This window comes from Meles meles, chromosome 5 (genome assembly GCF_922984935.1).
Source record: "Meles meles chromosome 5, mMelMel3.1 paternal haplotype, whole genome shotgun sequence".
In the NCBI taxonomy this organism is placed as follows: Eukaryota; Metazoa; Chordata; class Mammalia; order Carnivora; family Mustelidae; genus Meles; species Meles meles.
In genome coordinates, this window is record NC_060070.1 from 114,845,329 (window position 1) to 114,860,194 (window position 14,866).

At 45.5% G+C, this 14,866-nt stretch overlaps 1 protein-coding gene across 1 annotated transcript in view; it reads right to left on the reverse strand.

Moving 5' to 3' along the window:
- B3GAT2 (beta-1,3-glucuronyltransferase 2) overlaps positions 1-9,731 on the reverse strand; it is a 74,174-nt gene extending 64,443 nt beyond the window's left edge. The window contains exon 1 of the mRNA XM_046004791.1: positions 8,871-9,731. Coding sequence (XP_045860747.1) covers positions 8,871-9,485 — 615 coding nt within the window. The 5' untranslated portion in view covers positions 9,486-9,731. The remainder of the gene's footprint in view (positions 1-8,870) is intronic.
- Positions 9,732-14,866: the final 5,135 nt, after the last annotated feature.

Here is a 14,866-nt window from a genome sequence, read left to right on the forward strand (position 1 = left end):
ATCACACCTAGGACCTGCTCAGAGCTACCAGCAGGCCAACTTCCTAGCTTTCACACGCACATGAATCAGCTTCAGACCTCTTAACCCATAGGAGAATTGGCCTTCCGCCTCCTCTCAACCTAAAACGTCCTCTAAGATGCTTTTTATTCTCTTTCATCCTCCCAGGACTCTTTGTATCAAGCCCTGTTTAACTCTTATCCCTCTACTCATTGTGGTAACACCCAGTGGTGTAGCTGAGACACCCAATTTATGTAGTCCCACTTGGGTACAGACTAATTGGGGAAAGTCAGGCACCTGCACCTCCTCCTCGCCCCCAGAAGCACAGTCCAGATCTCAGAAACCGAGTTATTTGGAGACATCTAACCAAAGAAACAGTGCAGCAGCTGTTCGATATACCTCTCAACGGGGGCAGTCACCCACACAGGAGAACAAGGGAAAAAGAACTAATATTTATAACTTGCCAATACCAATAGGTCAGTTCTTAAACAGCCGTCCTATGAGACAGGCAGCTTTTGCCAAAATCATGCAACCACTGAGTGGTAAAGCCGGATTTGCACCCGGGGCTCTTTAACTCCCTTAACTCCTATCTACCTGAGCTGCCCACCAGCCTCTTGAGTGTGAAGAGAATATTCACCGGCTTTCTCTCTCTCTCCTTTTTAGCATGAAAGCTCTTAGAGTCAGCATAGAGGACACATTTATCTTTAAGTTACTATTTAAGGGGTGCCTGGGTGGCTCAGTCGGTGCATAGAGGCCACATTTATCTTTAAGCTACTATTTAAGGGGTGCCTGGGTGTCTCAGTCGGTTGAACCGCAGCCTTCAGCTCAGGTCAGGATCCCAGGGTCCTGGGATGGAGCCCTGTCTCTCAGATTCCTGCGCAGCAGGGAGCCTGCTTCTCCTTCTCCCCATGCTTATGCTGGCCCACTCTCTCTCTTTCTCTGTCAAATAAACAAACAAAAATCTTTTTAAAAAAATAATAAATAAATAGTGAAAGGTCAAAGACTTGCCTGGTGGGTGATCTGAAAACCAGATGGGAACAAAGGAAAGCATGCTCTGTACACTGCTATGCACAGACTTTTCAAAGCCACAGGTTTACACAAAAAAATGAAGACTTTTTTCTTTACAGGACAGGCTTGGGGAGAGATGCTAACTCTTCTTCCAGAACTAAGTGTCTCACTTGGCACGAAGGAGATGGGGACACAGCTGCCTATTTCTCCATCCCATCCCCTGTTGTCAATGATATCTTCCTGTTCTCTGGATATTCACACACCCTCTTTGCTCAGGTTCTTAACTATGGCTCTGTCCTCTAGGAGGGCTCTTGCCCCCTGCCCTGTCGGCCACTAGGTGCCATCAACCTTTAGATCTCAGCTCAAATGTCACTTCCTCTAGAATCACTCCACACTACAATCTACAACCCCATTAGCTGCCTCTGCTCTATGCTCCCAGGCATCTGGGGTTCCCTCAACAGGCACCGATCCCAGCATGCGTATTTAGTCCCGACGTTTGATCTGTGAGGACTGGGATGCACCCTCTCTGCTCACAGCTGTATTACTCTCTGCCTTCACAAAGCATAGTGCCTAGCACACAGTAGATGCTCAATGAACATTTGTTAAGTGGAGGAGAAGGCATTCTAATTATATTCAAATATCTTCTCAATGTGGTCATGTTTAAGCTCAAGTAGGTGGAAGGAATCTTGCAGAGCCATACACTATTACTGCTAAGATACAATTATCTTAGATCACTGAAATCTCAGTTAATGCAGAATGTTCAGCATTTAGCAAATTCAGCTTTCGTGAAAGAGATGAAAATACAATTTACAAATACCTGCCTTTCAGATTGAAGGAATGACTGTCAGTTTCTGCACGTAACATACTTTACTATTTATTTATTTATTCTAAACGATTTTAGTTATTTATCAGAGAGAGAGCACTAGCAGGGGAGTGGCAGGCAGAGGCAGAGGGAGAAGCAGGCTTCCCGCTGAGCAGGGAGCCAGATATGGGACTTGATCCCAGAACCCCAGGGATCATGACCTGAGCTGAAGGCAGATGCTTAATGGACTGAGCCACCTGGCATCCCCATACTGTACTATTCAAAGTTCTCTTTTCCCTGCTGGAGATTGGGGGGAGAAAAAAAAAACTTTTAAGTTTTCAGTTATTTTAAAGAAAAGACCAAATAATCTGACTTGTGGTAGAGAACCTGATTGATCACCGCCCCCAGCACAGACACCTCCAGGGTTTTCCCAACATGCAGAAAGACTCAACCAATGATTTATTCATTTTATTTTTAATGCAGGGAAATTCCTAATCCCTCCCCCCTCAAAAATAACTGACAAGACACTTAAGCCTTCTACCAACAAGTAACCAGTCTGGTGAACCTGACGGTGTGGGCCATCACTGGCCAGCAGGAGCAGCACACAAGTGGAAGCTTCCTGCAAGTGCGCCTTTGTGCTCGGGCAGGAGCTGCCTCAGCCTCGGGGAGAGCGCAGCCAGCAGCTGTCCTATCCTGCATGAGCTCAGCTCAGACCGACTCAGGTCCCCAGCTCCTCCCACGTGAAATACCTCAGTACTGTCCCTGACCCCCATTCTACCCCAGTACTTAACTCGTCCATTCAGTTCTGCCTGTCCTGAAAACAAGTGTGCTCAGAAGCTATAGTTGCTGAGGTATGTATATCAAGTGAGAGAAAAAATTAATTTTAATGTTTTATCTTCTTACAGAAATGATCCTTTTTCACAATAGTTTTAAAAACCACTACGTACGTGTGTGTGTATAAAAGGCTACAGTTTATATACTAACTTAGCAGTTTTCACCTGACTTGAAATAAAATAAAATCCAGTGGGCTATAAATAAGATATTGTGAGATGAAATAAAACGTTCATAAGATCAAATGATATTGGGGGGGGGAGGTCAAAAAGGGAAACTGGAAGTTGATACATCCAAGAAGACAAGACCTGAGTTTAAGTGTGGCAGGAGACAGCAACAATGGTAGAATACTCCTGCAGAAGAGCACCTGGGTGCAGCTCAGTTGGTTAAGCATCTGACTGTTGGTTTCTGCTCAGGTCATGATCTCAGGATTGTGAGACAAAAACCTCGCCTTGGGCTCTGCGCTCAGCAGGGAGTCTGCTTGAGATTCTCTCCCTCTGCCCCTTCCTCTACTCTCACTCTCTCTCTCTCTCTAAAATAAGTAAGTCTTTTTAAAAAAAATACTCCTATTGATCAAATGCTTTACTCACCACCATGACATATTTCCATTTGACTGCACCTGTTAAATGAGATAAGCCTCAGAAAGGTAAAAAAAAAAAAAAAAAAAAAAAATGCAGGCGCCAGGGGCACTTGGGTGTGCCTAACTCATGGTTTCGATTTAGGTGGTGATCTCCTGGTCATGACATGGAGTCCCATGCTGGGCTCCATGCTCTCTTCCCCTCTGCTCCTCCCATCTCCCCCAGAATAAATACATCTTAAAAAAAAAAAAAAAAAAGTGCAGGCTCTGGAACCAGAGGACTTGGACTCTAAATTCTGTCTCTGAACCTGTTCAGAGTTAATGACCTGCAGGACCTGTTCAAGTTAATTCTAGGCATTCTACTCAACTATGAAATAGGGATGCCAATTACACTAGAGTAAATGACTATACTGGGTTCCTGCTGCACTTGTAACAATCTCCGTGCTCACCGAAGTACTATGCTCAGACCTAAATATCAGCAGTAGGATGAAAGAACAGGAACATACCAGTACCTATCTCAGGGGCTGTTGTGAGGAAAAAAGAAGTTCAAACACTAAGAGTCGTTCCTGGCCCATAGTGAAGTGCTCAACTGATATCAACTACATTCTGCTTGTATCCATGGTAAAGAGTATTTTATTTCATTTTTTAAAGATTTTATTTATCTGTCAGCGAGATAGAGAGTACACAAGCAGGGGGAGCAGCAGGCAGAGGGGGAAGCAGGCTCCCTGCCGAACGGGGAGTCCGACACAGGACTCGATCCCAGGATCCTAAGATCATGACCTGAGCTGAAGGCAGACATTTAGCTGACTGAGCCACATAGGCATCCCAGTAAAGAGTATTTTAACATTTATTTCAAATTATGCACAAGAACTACCAGGAACAAAAAATGGATTACCTTCATTTATTGCTGTGAATTGGAAATCTGTTCTAAACCTATCTACTTACTTACTTACCTGCCTACCTATGGACTGGTGTAACAATTTTATTTGTGTTTTGGAGGGAGGACTTGAGATCCATGCAAAACCTAAATATCATGCTTCAACAGCATTGCAAATCGAGTATATAATGTGTTAACTATACAGACTGAGTAAATATTTCCTCAGACTTCAAAATGTTTGAATAGACATATCTGAACATTATTGAATTCTGTACCAAAAAAAAAAAAATTCACTACTTGAATACCTGGAATAGTTAATGAATAAGACTATTGACTTTGGTTCTTCTATTTTGCTTTTGTAGCATGCCTTAAAAGCAATTACTATTCCATTACTGTTCACATAAGAGAAAATTTACCAGCTTGTAATTTAGAGGCAAGTGGAGTAGACAGAAGAAAATGGAGTCACCCACTGTAGTTTCTAAGAAGCAGGAGACAACAGTCTAAATGTTTAAAAGAGACATGTTCATTGCACCACACAATAATCTGGGCATGTCTTTATGGCTATTCATGAGAAAGGATAATCAGTGAAAAGTAGGTTGGAGGACAAAGAATGATGGAAAAAGACAACAAGAAGAGGCAGAAGAGAGAATGTCTTTTAAACCCAAATTGTTATATCTGGTCCATTAAAATATCAAAATCCAAATGAAAGCTGGTCTTCATAGAAAACTAAAAAATCAGCCCTAACTCAAGTCTATACAGCCAGGGCTGAACACAGAAAATCTTTAGATTTAACACTGACAAAGAAAATTGGCTGCAGTTTTATACACACACTTTTAGAAAATTCTCACATTTCATCAGCCCTACAACATGATTATTAATATGGTTTTAGATGGGGAGAAATCAAACACAAAGGGCACATTTCAGGTAAAATAGTCATTTTATGCTACACCTAAGAGATTCTTCTAGATTTCTTCACTTTGGGAAAGATTATTAGCCCACACTAAGTAACTGTATCAAAGGTAAAAGTAAAGATAGATCTCTGGTCTCCTTTCCGGAAACAGGCAGAATTTACTACTTGGGGGAAAGTGCCAAACAGTGCAAATTTGAAAATCCTTTGGATTGTGGCTCCAATAAGCTGCATATAAAGAGGGGAGCATACTGATGCTTTAGGAAAGGAATGAGACAGAAAATTAAGCCTCAACTCCTCCACCTGCCCAGCTCACGAATAGCTTAACTGCACCCAACAGAAAAATCAAAACAAAGAGCCTCTTTAGTTCACTGCTTGCCAGAAAGGCATCTTCAAGACGCCTTCTCATTAACTGAGCCCTTTCACGTCCCCTCTTAAATGTCTCACAGTTGGCCTGTCTTCCAGTCTTCGCTCATTAAATTTAAAGTTAGATTTTTTAAAGTTTTTCCTTCTTGCTGGAAAAGGACTGTTTTTTTAACCTTTCGATTCAATTGATTTCCAAAGGTGAAAGCAACTTCACCTGAAAAGCACCAGCTTTAAACTCAGAAAACACTGGAAGTTTTTCTAGGGGAGAGCAGAAGTCTCATCAATAGTGTTACTGAAAATAGAACTAGGATAGAGAGCCACATTTATCTGCAGTTGTGCCTTGTATTAAATTAGCTTAAATCCTTCACCAATAAGCTTTTCCGGAGGGTTAGACAGATGAGGTGCTCCGGCAGGCAGGATTACCTGTGGTCTGCAGAGTACAATGCCATCCGGGCCACAGGAAGAGCAGAAGGACCTGCTGGGATACTGCAGACCTGAAAAGCTCTGTCCATCTCCTGCCGTGGACAGCCCAGTTTCTGTGGCTACCAGTCCCCCTGAGCTTCATTTGCAAGTGCCTTTGGCCATTAAGGCAGCAAATACTTCTTTCCTGGCAGCATAGCTCAGTTGAGAACAGAAGCTGAAAATCAGTTAGCTATATGGAAGAAGAAAGAAGCTCTCCAGTTACCAGGGAGGAATAATTGAACACAGATTGCCTGTTGCGCCTTTAATTTAATTTGGAGACCTTTCATCTTTTAGTTTCCTTCATTTGCAGCCAATGCTTAGCGAGCTAATTTGTTCCTGGTTCATTTTCCTCCTTTTATCTTATCTACATTAACATCAACCATGGAAATGGGAAGCACTATGAATAAAAGATGATGCCTGACGTGGGACATTCTCTCCTTAAGTACCATGAATTACTTAAAAACTAATTTGTGTGGATTACATGCCTACATGCCTCACCCCTATAGCATCCTCTATCGGCATCTTCCCTTCCCCCAAGGGATTGCGTTTTTAGATGTTTTATCTAGTCCAACTGGTTCTCCAAGAGAACAATGCCTAGACTATAATCCACAAGGAATCATTAATCTTCGAACGGGTATAAGGCAGGCCATCCCATTACTGCACAAATCCAAGGATGCATAAATCCCACTACCTGACTTTTTAGAGAGTTCAATATCGCTTGCCTTACAAGGAGAAGAATGCATTGCAAAAAGGAAAGCTGAATGTATCAACATATATGCATGGTGAACAGATGCCCACTCTGTCCAAAAACACTGTGTGGGGGAGGATGAGAGGTGGTAGAGAAGGACTGGTCTTGAAATGACTGTCTGGGAGTGGCCTCTGGGAGCTATAGAATTTCAACTCCAAGTGTATCATGGGTATGGCGTTTTTTAAACAGTCCTTCTATTGTATATTTTGTACCACTTGGCACCTCTCCATTAAAAGAGTTGCACATGCTCTTAAAATAAGTTTGATTTTTTTCGTTACAAGACACTAACATTTTGTATAGTTGGAAGTAAGTTTTGCCTGTTTTTCCCTTTATAGTTTCCTCTGGGCCACTACTATTTTTTCTCTTTACCCTCTCCTCCACTATATTCTTTCCTGTTTTCCAATGGACCAATGAAAAAAATCTAGTGGTTTTTTCTCTTGCTGCTTTAATAACCCTCCCCAACAAGCCCTCCTTTCAGTTTGGGAAGCGTCAAAGGAAGACTGTGCTCAATGTTTCACTGCTTGTAATGCCAGCTCTTCCAGTCATCTAACCCCTTACACCAAATGGGCTAGAACTGGAGAGAAACCGAAAAGTCACTCCCCCTTCACAGTCCATCCCCCTAAAAAGTTGACTAATGATGTGCATTGTATTGTATACAAGACCACACATTCTTACAGGTAAGGCAACGTACAAAAAAAAAAAAAAAAGACTTTGGAGTTTAAAGTTATGGTGTATTGAAATGTAAAGGTTTTTACTTCAGAATACAAACCACCATATTTTGGGGGGAAAGAATATGTAAGCAGGACCAAATTAAAACCCAACTTTAAAAAATCAGATTATAGGTCTAATCTAATTTATAATAAAGACTACCCCCTACAATGTCAAGCTTATCTATTTTTTTCTGAAGGAACATGGAAAGAAAGCCTTGCACTGCAAAAATTTGGAGAAGAAAGGATGGAAAGCAATTACTGGTCCTTTTACTCATGAAGGAGAGGATGAATAGAAATGAAGGTGGCAACTGCCCTTAAAAAAAAAAAAAGATTCTCAAAAGCCACATATGCAGAAAAATTAAACTGAAAGGATACAAAGTCACTTTGTCCTGAGGTTGGGAAAGCCAAACAAATATTAGGATGAAGTTATGGGGTGTTTATGTTTACTAGATACACAGATTGTCCGGTTTACTTGGCATGGTGGGGGGTGAGATGGAGTCTCAGAAGCAGGTCAGGGAATTTGGGGTAGAGGAAAGCAACAGTTCCACCAAGTGTCAAAGAATCTAAGTTTTTGTTTTCTCCCAGGTATCCTTGTGTATAAGAAAAGTGAAAACCATGCAATCTGGACTCATTCACAGAACACACACAGATTGCAAAATATCAGCCTCAGGTAGTAACACCTGTCCTAAACCCCTGCGGGCTCTGTACACAACTGGCCTCAGAGGGAAAAGAGCCATTTCAGCAGCAGGGAACCTCGCTGCACCCAGGACCTCAGAAGGAGCACCAGGATGCAATGGGCAGGTGCAAGAGTGGCCTGGCTAACTGGCCAGAGGGAGGCCTTAGAGAAAGGTTGAGAAAAAGAATGGGGCTGTCTGCCTGATAATTTGGGCTGCGGAAAGACATAACCACAGGGCAGAAGAGTCTCAACTCGTTTACCAGAGGTTTTCCTCGAAAAAGAGGCAATCTCCAGAATCAATAAGGGCTTTTGTGGCGTGCAGGAAGAGACAGAGGCTGGACTCACATACACCCCGTAGAAGTCAGTTTCCACTAATAACCGTTTCCGTGCCAGCAGACTGCAAGAGAAGTTTGTCTCTGGGCTGAATTTTAGCCACTACCTCCACCTTCCTCCCTGTTACGGTTCTAGGTTGGGGAGTACACCAAGACTGCCTGCAATGAGCTGGGTCCCTGCGACACCTGTTCCTGACAGCGCGCCTCCCCCAGAGGCTCTCTGCCATCTGGCCTTCATCCTCAAGCCAACCGGAGCCTTGCTGCTGGAAACACCCTCACGCCTCTCCTGTGCTACTTGCTCGGCTCAATGTCAGGACCAGAGAGACTGCGAAGCCCCTGGCCACACTCCCTCTCCCGAGCCACATTGGTCCTCTCGTCCACTCTCCACCCCCATGGCCCGTGTAAACACACCAGGGCACCTGGAGGCTGCAGGCTGCCCGCGAGGAGCACTCCACCTGCAGTCCCGAATGGGAGTACAGAGAAATGAGAACTCCCAAGGGCAGTCGCAGCCCGGCCGGCCCCGAGGCCCCACCTGCGTACCCCCCAAACCCCCAAGCTGGGGCGGGCCGGCCGCTACCTCCTGAAACAGCTCCAGACTGTAGGTGTTGTCGTCGTCGGCGAAGAAGAGCACTCCCGGCTGCGCGCGCTGGTGCTGGTGCCTCTGGCGCAACCAGGCGAGACCGGCGTTACGCTGCTCCGTGGCGCGCGGCAGTCCGGGCCTCTTGTAGCGCCGCGGTGTGGGCACGTGCAGGTGAGTGCTGGGCAGCCCGGCCCGCGCCAGGAAGCGGCTCACCAGCTCGCTGCGCGCCACCGCGTCCTCCACCAGGATCCAGTGCAGCTGCGCCACCTGGCGGAAAGTGTTGGCCAGGCGGGTCAGCTCGGCTTTCTGCACCGGGCGGCTGTAGGTGGGCGTGATGGCATAGATGGTGGGCAGAGGCGGCTCGGGCCGCGGCCGGGGCTGTGGCTGCGGCCGCGAGTCGTTGCGCTTCTCCCAGCTGCGCCCGTGGCCGCTGTCGGGGCCGCCCCTGCGAAGCGGGAGTCGGGCGCCCCCGCGGCCCAACACGTAGGGAGAAAAGTAGGGGCGCGGGGTGAGCGGGGGCGCGGGCCTGCGCGTGTCCACGTCGAGCATGATGATGACGATTAGGATCCAGGGCAGGAGGATGAAGAAGCGGCTGAACAGCACGGACTTCATGGTGCGCGCTTCCTTGGCCTCTCGGACGCCCCTAAGAGGGGCGAAATGGAGGACCCCAGCGCGGGGTTTGGACGGCGGCGGCGCCCGCACTCAGGAAGCCGCAGCGGGCGCGTTCTCCATGGGGTCGGAGGAGGCTGCGGGGGCCGGGAGCCGCGGGGCTCAGCCCCTTGGCGTGGGAAATCGGCGCAGGTGCCGAGATGCTGGGGCTACAGGGAGCGCAGGCGGGCAGGCGCTGTCCCCCACTCCCGGTAAGTCGGCGGCAAGCGGGACTCTGTCCAGCCGCGCGCCGCTGGCCACGGAGTTGTGCCGAGCGCCAGGAAAGCGGTGCTCCCCAGCCGCTCTTTCTGAAGAGTGGGAGCTGGGAACCGGCCCCCGGGCTCCTTGCCACTCCCGTCCCGCGGCGCTGCGGGCGCAGGGACTCCAGCGGTGCTCCCAGTGCGCTCTCTGGGGGGCACCTTCGAGGGCGGGAGGCAGGCGCTGAGGGCTTTCCTTGGTCACATCCCAGCCGGGGCGGCGAGGACCGGGAGGGGACGCCGGAGCCCCCCGCTCTGTTCGCGCGCCGCCGCGAAGCCTGCACTCCCGTCCTTCTCTCTTCTCTTCTCAGAACCTCTCCAGGCTCCGGCAGCAAGATCCCAAAGCAAGGAAAGAAAGAAAAAGCGAGGGGGCGGGGGCGCTGCAGACTCCAGCGTCCTCCCAGTCCTCCTGTGGGAAGACAGCAGCGCTGCTACTGGCGGAGAGGGGCTGCGAGGGGGAGGTTGCGAGGGGGGCCCCGGCTCTCCGCGGGGTCTGCCGCTGACGGCCCGAGAGCTAGCTCCGGAGGCGGCGACTGCACCGCGGGAGGAGCGGGAGGAGGTTCCCCGCGGGGCTGCACGACCTGCGGGAAGGGCTGGAAGCTCGTTAGCTGATCTCCGCACGCTCTTAGCTTCCTGAAATACTGCAAGGTCTTCAGAGATCAGCCAGGAAACCCCATTCACGTGCGAAAAACTCGGGAGACCTAGGGTGGGGAGTGAGGGGAGAAAGGCGGAGAAGGTAAAAGATCCCTTTTCCGGTCTCCAACTGCAAGATTAGTGTGCTCGGGTGCGAACCCGACAGCGGCTGCGAAAAACGCTTCCAAGGGAAAGCAATAATCAACAGAAGCCCTGGGAGACGGAAGGGTGCGACGCATAGGTGTTTGGCTTGTAAGATGGTCCATGAGAAAGAATCCATCCAAACGGTTGCTGCCTGACTGCAGTGAGATCATGGTGGTGGTGGTGGGGGGGGGGGAATTCCTGAAACTCCAGCTGAGTAGGTTTAACTTATTTTTCCCTCAGTAATTTGGAGCCCCATTTCCTCACAGTTCACTGCCATCAGAATTATTCCGTTTGACCCTCCCGACGATCCTTTTAAAGAGGCCTGGAAAGTGGAATCACCTTCATTTTATGGCTGAGAAAGCTGAGGCTCAGTGTTTAAAGTGATTTCTCCGAGGTCAGTAGCAAGTGGCCAAGTGGAAATAGAACGGTGGGTCCAGCCCGTGGCTTCCTCACTGCTCTGCCTGAAGAAATCTCTTTTGACACAGCCGACCGGGAGGGGTGGGCCCTCCCCGATGTATAAACATGGTGCAGTCGAAATCAAAGAGAGCATACCCAGACGTATAGAACCACGACAGTGCCTGGAAGACAAGTAAACAACTGGTGCGTAGTTGGGACTTTTTCTATCTAGCAGACCTACTAGCCGAGTCCCTGGCTGTCTATAATGTATCCGGAAGAAAGAAGAGGGGCCAGGCTTCGTAGTCACGTCCCAGGGAGGTGCTTGCAAAAGCAATAGGAAAGCCTGCCCCCTGCCCCGCCCCCCCCCCCCCAATCAGGCCATGATAAATAATTTCTGAGCCCATCTTCTCTCAGTTGTTTGTCTTCGGCAGTCTCTTTCACAAATCCCTCCCATTGCGCATTCTGTGTCAGGGCGTGCTGGAAAGCTCTGGAGCGGAAAGCCCACCCCACCCCTTCCAGCCTTTTTGAGAGTCCTCAATTTCTTAGCCCTACCCTTGCTGATCTATCACCTGGCGCTGGAGCGTCTGTGAATTTGCCTAATTTCCTGCTCAGGGTCTGAAACCTGCGGGTGAAATTTATGGAGTTAGCAGGCACTCTCTCCCTACCCTTCCACCAAAAGAGCTCGTCTTCTGTCCTGACCTCCCAGTATCAGCCACCACTCATACCACAAACTTGGCAGATTCGTGCCTCCTAACATAGGAAACGATGAATCCATTAGACCGCTTCCCTGATTCTCAGCTACCCTAATGGTCCTCTGACTATAACACAGCCTCCTGAAAACATGTGATCAGGCATGGGGTGCACCACCTGAAGCCAATGTCAATATCTTGGGGCAATTATGTGGGGGAGGGAACCCAGGAAAGGCTTTTCTTAAATACTAGAAAACAGCACACACACCTGGCGACCCTTGCCAAGATTACTGAAGTCTCGTTCATCCTGCTGGAATTTTTAATGTAGTTGAAGAGAAAGGTGGTCTTGTATGTTAGCTGGAGTGCAGCTCAAGTGGTTATTAAACTGTATTAAGAAACTTCACTAATCTTTGTTAGTCGGGAATTCTTGGTTATTCTTATTATTCCATAAAAACCCATTCCTAATTTTTTCTTCTCCAGCAACCAGCCTATTCACAGATGAGACACTTTCAAAATGAATCAAATTTTGGAAATTTGAAAGGTGTTCTGAAGTCACAGGTGTCCTACAATACAACATTTAACTAGCCTGTTCATATTAAGGAGGTCACTACATTGTTTCTAGTATCTTTCGTCAGCATTTGCATCCAGGTTTACCTCATTCAATCATCTGCTGGGGGGCATCATGGTTCTTGAAGTCAAGCGGACCTTGGTTTGATTCCCAGCTGGACCACTTGAGCAACTTTAGAAATTTGGGGAGCCTCTCCAGTTTCCTTACCTGGAAAATGGAGTTAATAATACATACTCCATGGAAATCTTGTAAGGATTCAATGGGATAAATTAGGTAAAATATTTCACTGAGAACTGGCATTATGCAGGCAATGAATGGTAGCTAAATGTAAGTAACATTTGTTCAAAAGAAGGTCTTAAACAAGATATTAACCCAGGAGATCTTGCAGAATCATCATCACACAGGAATAAAAATGAGATCCATTCTAAACAGGACTGCCAATGCCCCTAAATAGGGCCCCCACCTGTCAGGAAGTTGTCAGTGCTAGTCTTCTCCCATCTGAGGTAGGGAGGGGAATAAAGAAATATTTACCCCAAATACAAGGTGCTGCATGTCATGCAGTAAGGATGACATGAATCCCAGTGACATTTCTTTCAAATGACTGAATATGCCATATTGTTTTATGTTCGGTAACTCAAAAATGTGAACCCACATCTTTCATGAGCAAGTCTGAGTCAAGAAAAAGATACAAAATTATTAAGAATATCCATTTGAAACACAAGATCAGGGTAAAACACTTTTAAGTACAAAAATGTATCATACTTCTAAAATATTTAGAGAGTTTATCAGGCACCAGCATGGAAACAACTCCTTTTAGTGGAAGCTTGAAGAAAATGTCATTTTTATGAAGCATCATCACTGAATAGCTGTAGTACTTTTCCATATAGTCTATGATATTTTTACATAAAAGAATTTAAACTTGATCTGTGGCTGATAATGAAGGTTGGTGGAAGTCACTAGAGTAATTAAAATAATTACCTAACTTCAGAGCTTCTGTACATCCTCTCAGTGTTTATTTTCATTTAATCTCTCTAATTATTTGTGTAACAAAGTGAGCATTGCTTCATCTGTACTAATGAAGCCTTAGATTGCTGGCATCAGCCACAGCATTTCATCAGCATTCGGTGCTTGTTCTCAGATAAACAAAGGTAAAAAAAAAAAAAAAAAAAAAAATCCCATCTGGGGAGTTAACAAAAACATATCGTATAATCACTAAACATTTACATTTTGCCTTGAAGAGTAATATGCAACTGTAACTTCTGGAGCAAAAAGATTGCAGCCCGATTAGTGCACTGTATAGAACTGATCCCATTTGACATTTGAGCCTGGGGTTCTGCCAGTGTGACTAAATCAACCTTCAAATGAGCATCTGGGGACATCCTGAATATTCTTAGTCAAGTGAGAAAGAGCTCAAGAAAAAAATCTGTACATAATTAAGAATTTGTAAATGTCTATATGATGATATGGGTATGCAAATCAGGTTGAAAAGAGAATCAGAACTAATTCATGTGTAAGTAATAACATCATGTGAAGGTATTGATAATCAATACCCACAAGTATGTGAACATAAGTTTCTGTTAAAATATCAGTTATGTGAAAGAGTGACATCCAAAATAAATAATTCTAACAGCCCCAAATTCCAGGGATACATGACAGTTTCATTGATAACTGTCAGAAAAATGACATCCAAACCACAAATTAAATGGCTCATTTGATTTATTTTCTTGCATCTGGATCCTCTACAAATATCATGTTCGGCCTAGAATTGTTCTAAATTATAACGGTTCCTTAAAATTTAGACATTTGCAGCTATTATGTACAAAATGTGATGTTAGAAGTAGTTTGTTGAGTAAAACCCCATTTCTAGGTAATAGGTTGGGATCAAGGTTATTCAGTAAAAGTGGTTTTCTAGAAAAGTAGAAATTGGCAATTCATCCTAACAATTTCATTGAAAAATAATTCTATTCAGTCTGAATACCAGCTGAAAGTAAAACATGCCAGTGTTCCTCCTTTTCACTTTATTAATGAATTACGGTACACAAACCCCAACAAAACAGGTACAAAGGCACACCAGCATTCTTCATATCTTTTTCCTTGCTATCTTAAAAATTGGCATTTACATTAAAATGAGAATTTGCTAGCAATAGAATTTTACTATAAAACTACACAACCTACCTTTACAGTTGTTACAAGAACCAAAGGAGATAATGTACTTTAAACGTAAAATACAGGCGATTGGCCATAAGCTGATAATTGAAGCTGAGAGATTACACATGGGGTTCCTTGTATTACTGAGACTACTTTTCCATGTTTCAGAACTCCTATAACAGAAAGTTAAAATACATAAAACAGATTATTATGTATCACAGTTTGTTTACCAAGATAATACTGATGCCACAGTCCAGAAATTGAGTTGGTAGATTTCCATAACTCATTGAATCAGTCTCTTAGCCCTGAAAATAGGTCAGTTCAGTTAAATGATTATGTCCTATTTCAGGGGTCACTGGTGTATGTGGAAGTTGGAGAGGCATCTAAATTAGGCTTAGATAGTATGAGTAGCAGGCATTTAATGAGGGGCCTTTCTTTGACACAGAAGGAAAACAAAGGTTAATGATTAAAACAAACTATAAACTCAGTTTTTGAGTCCAGAGGGCTCAA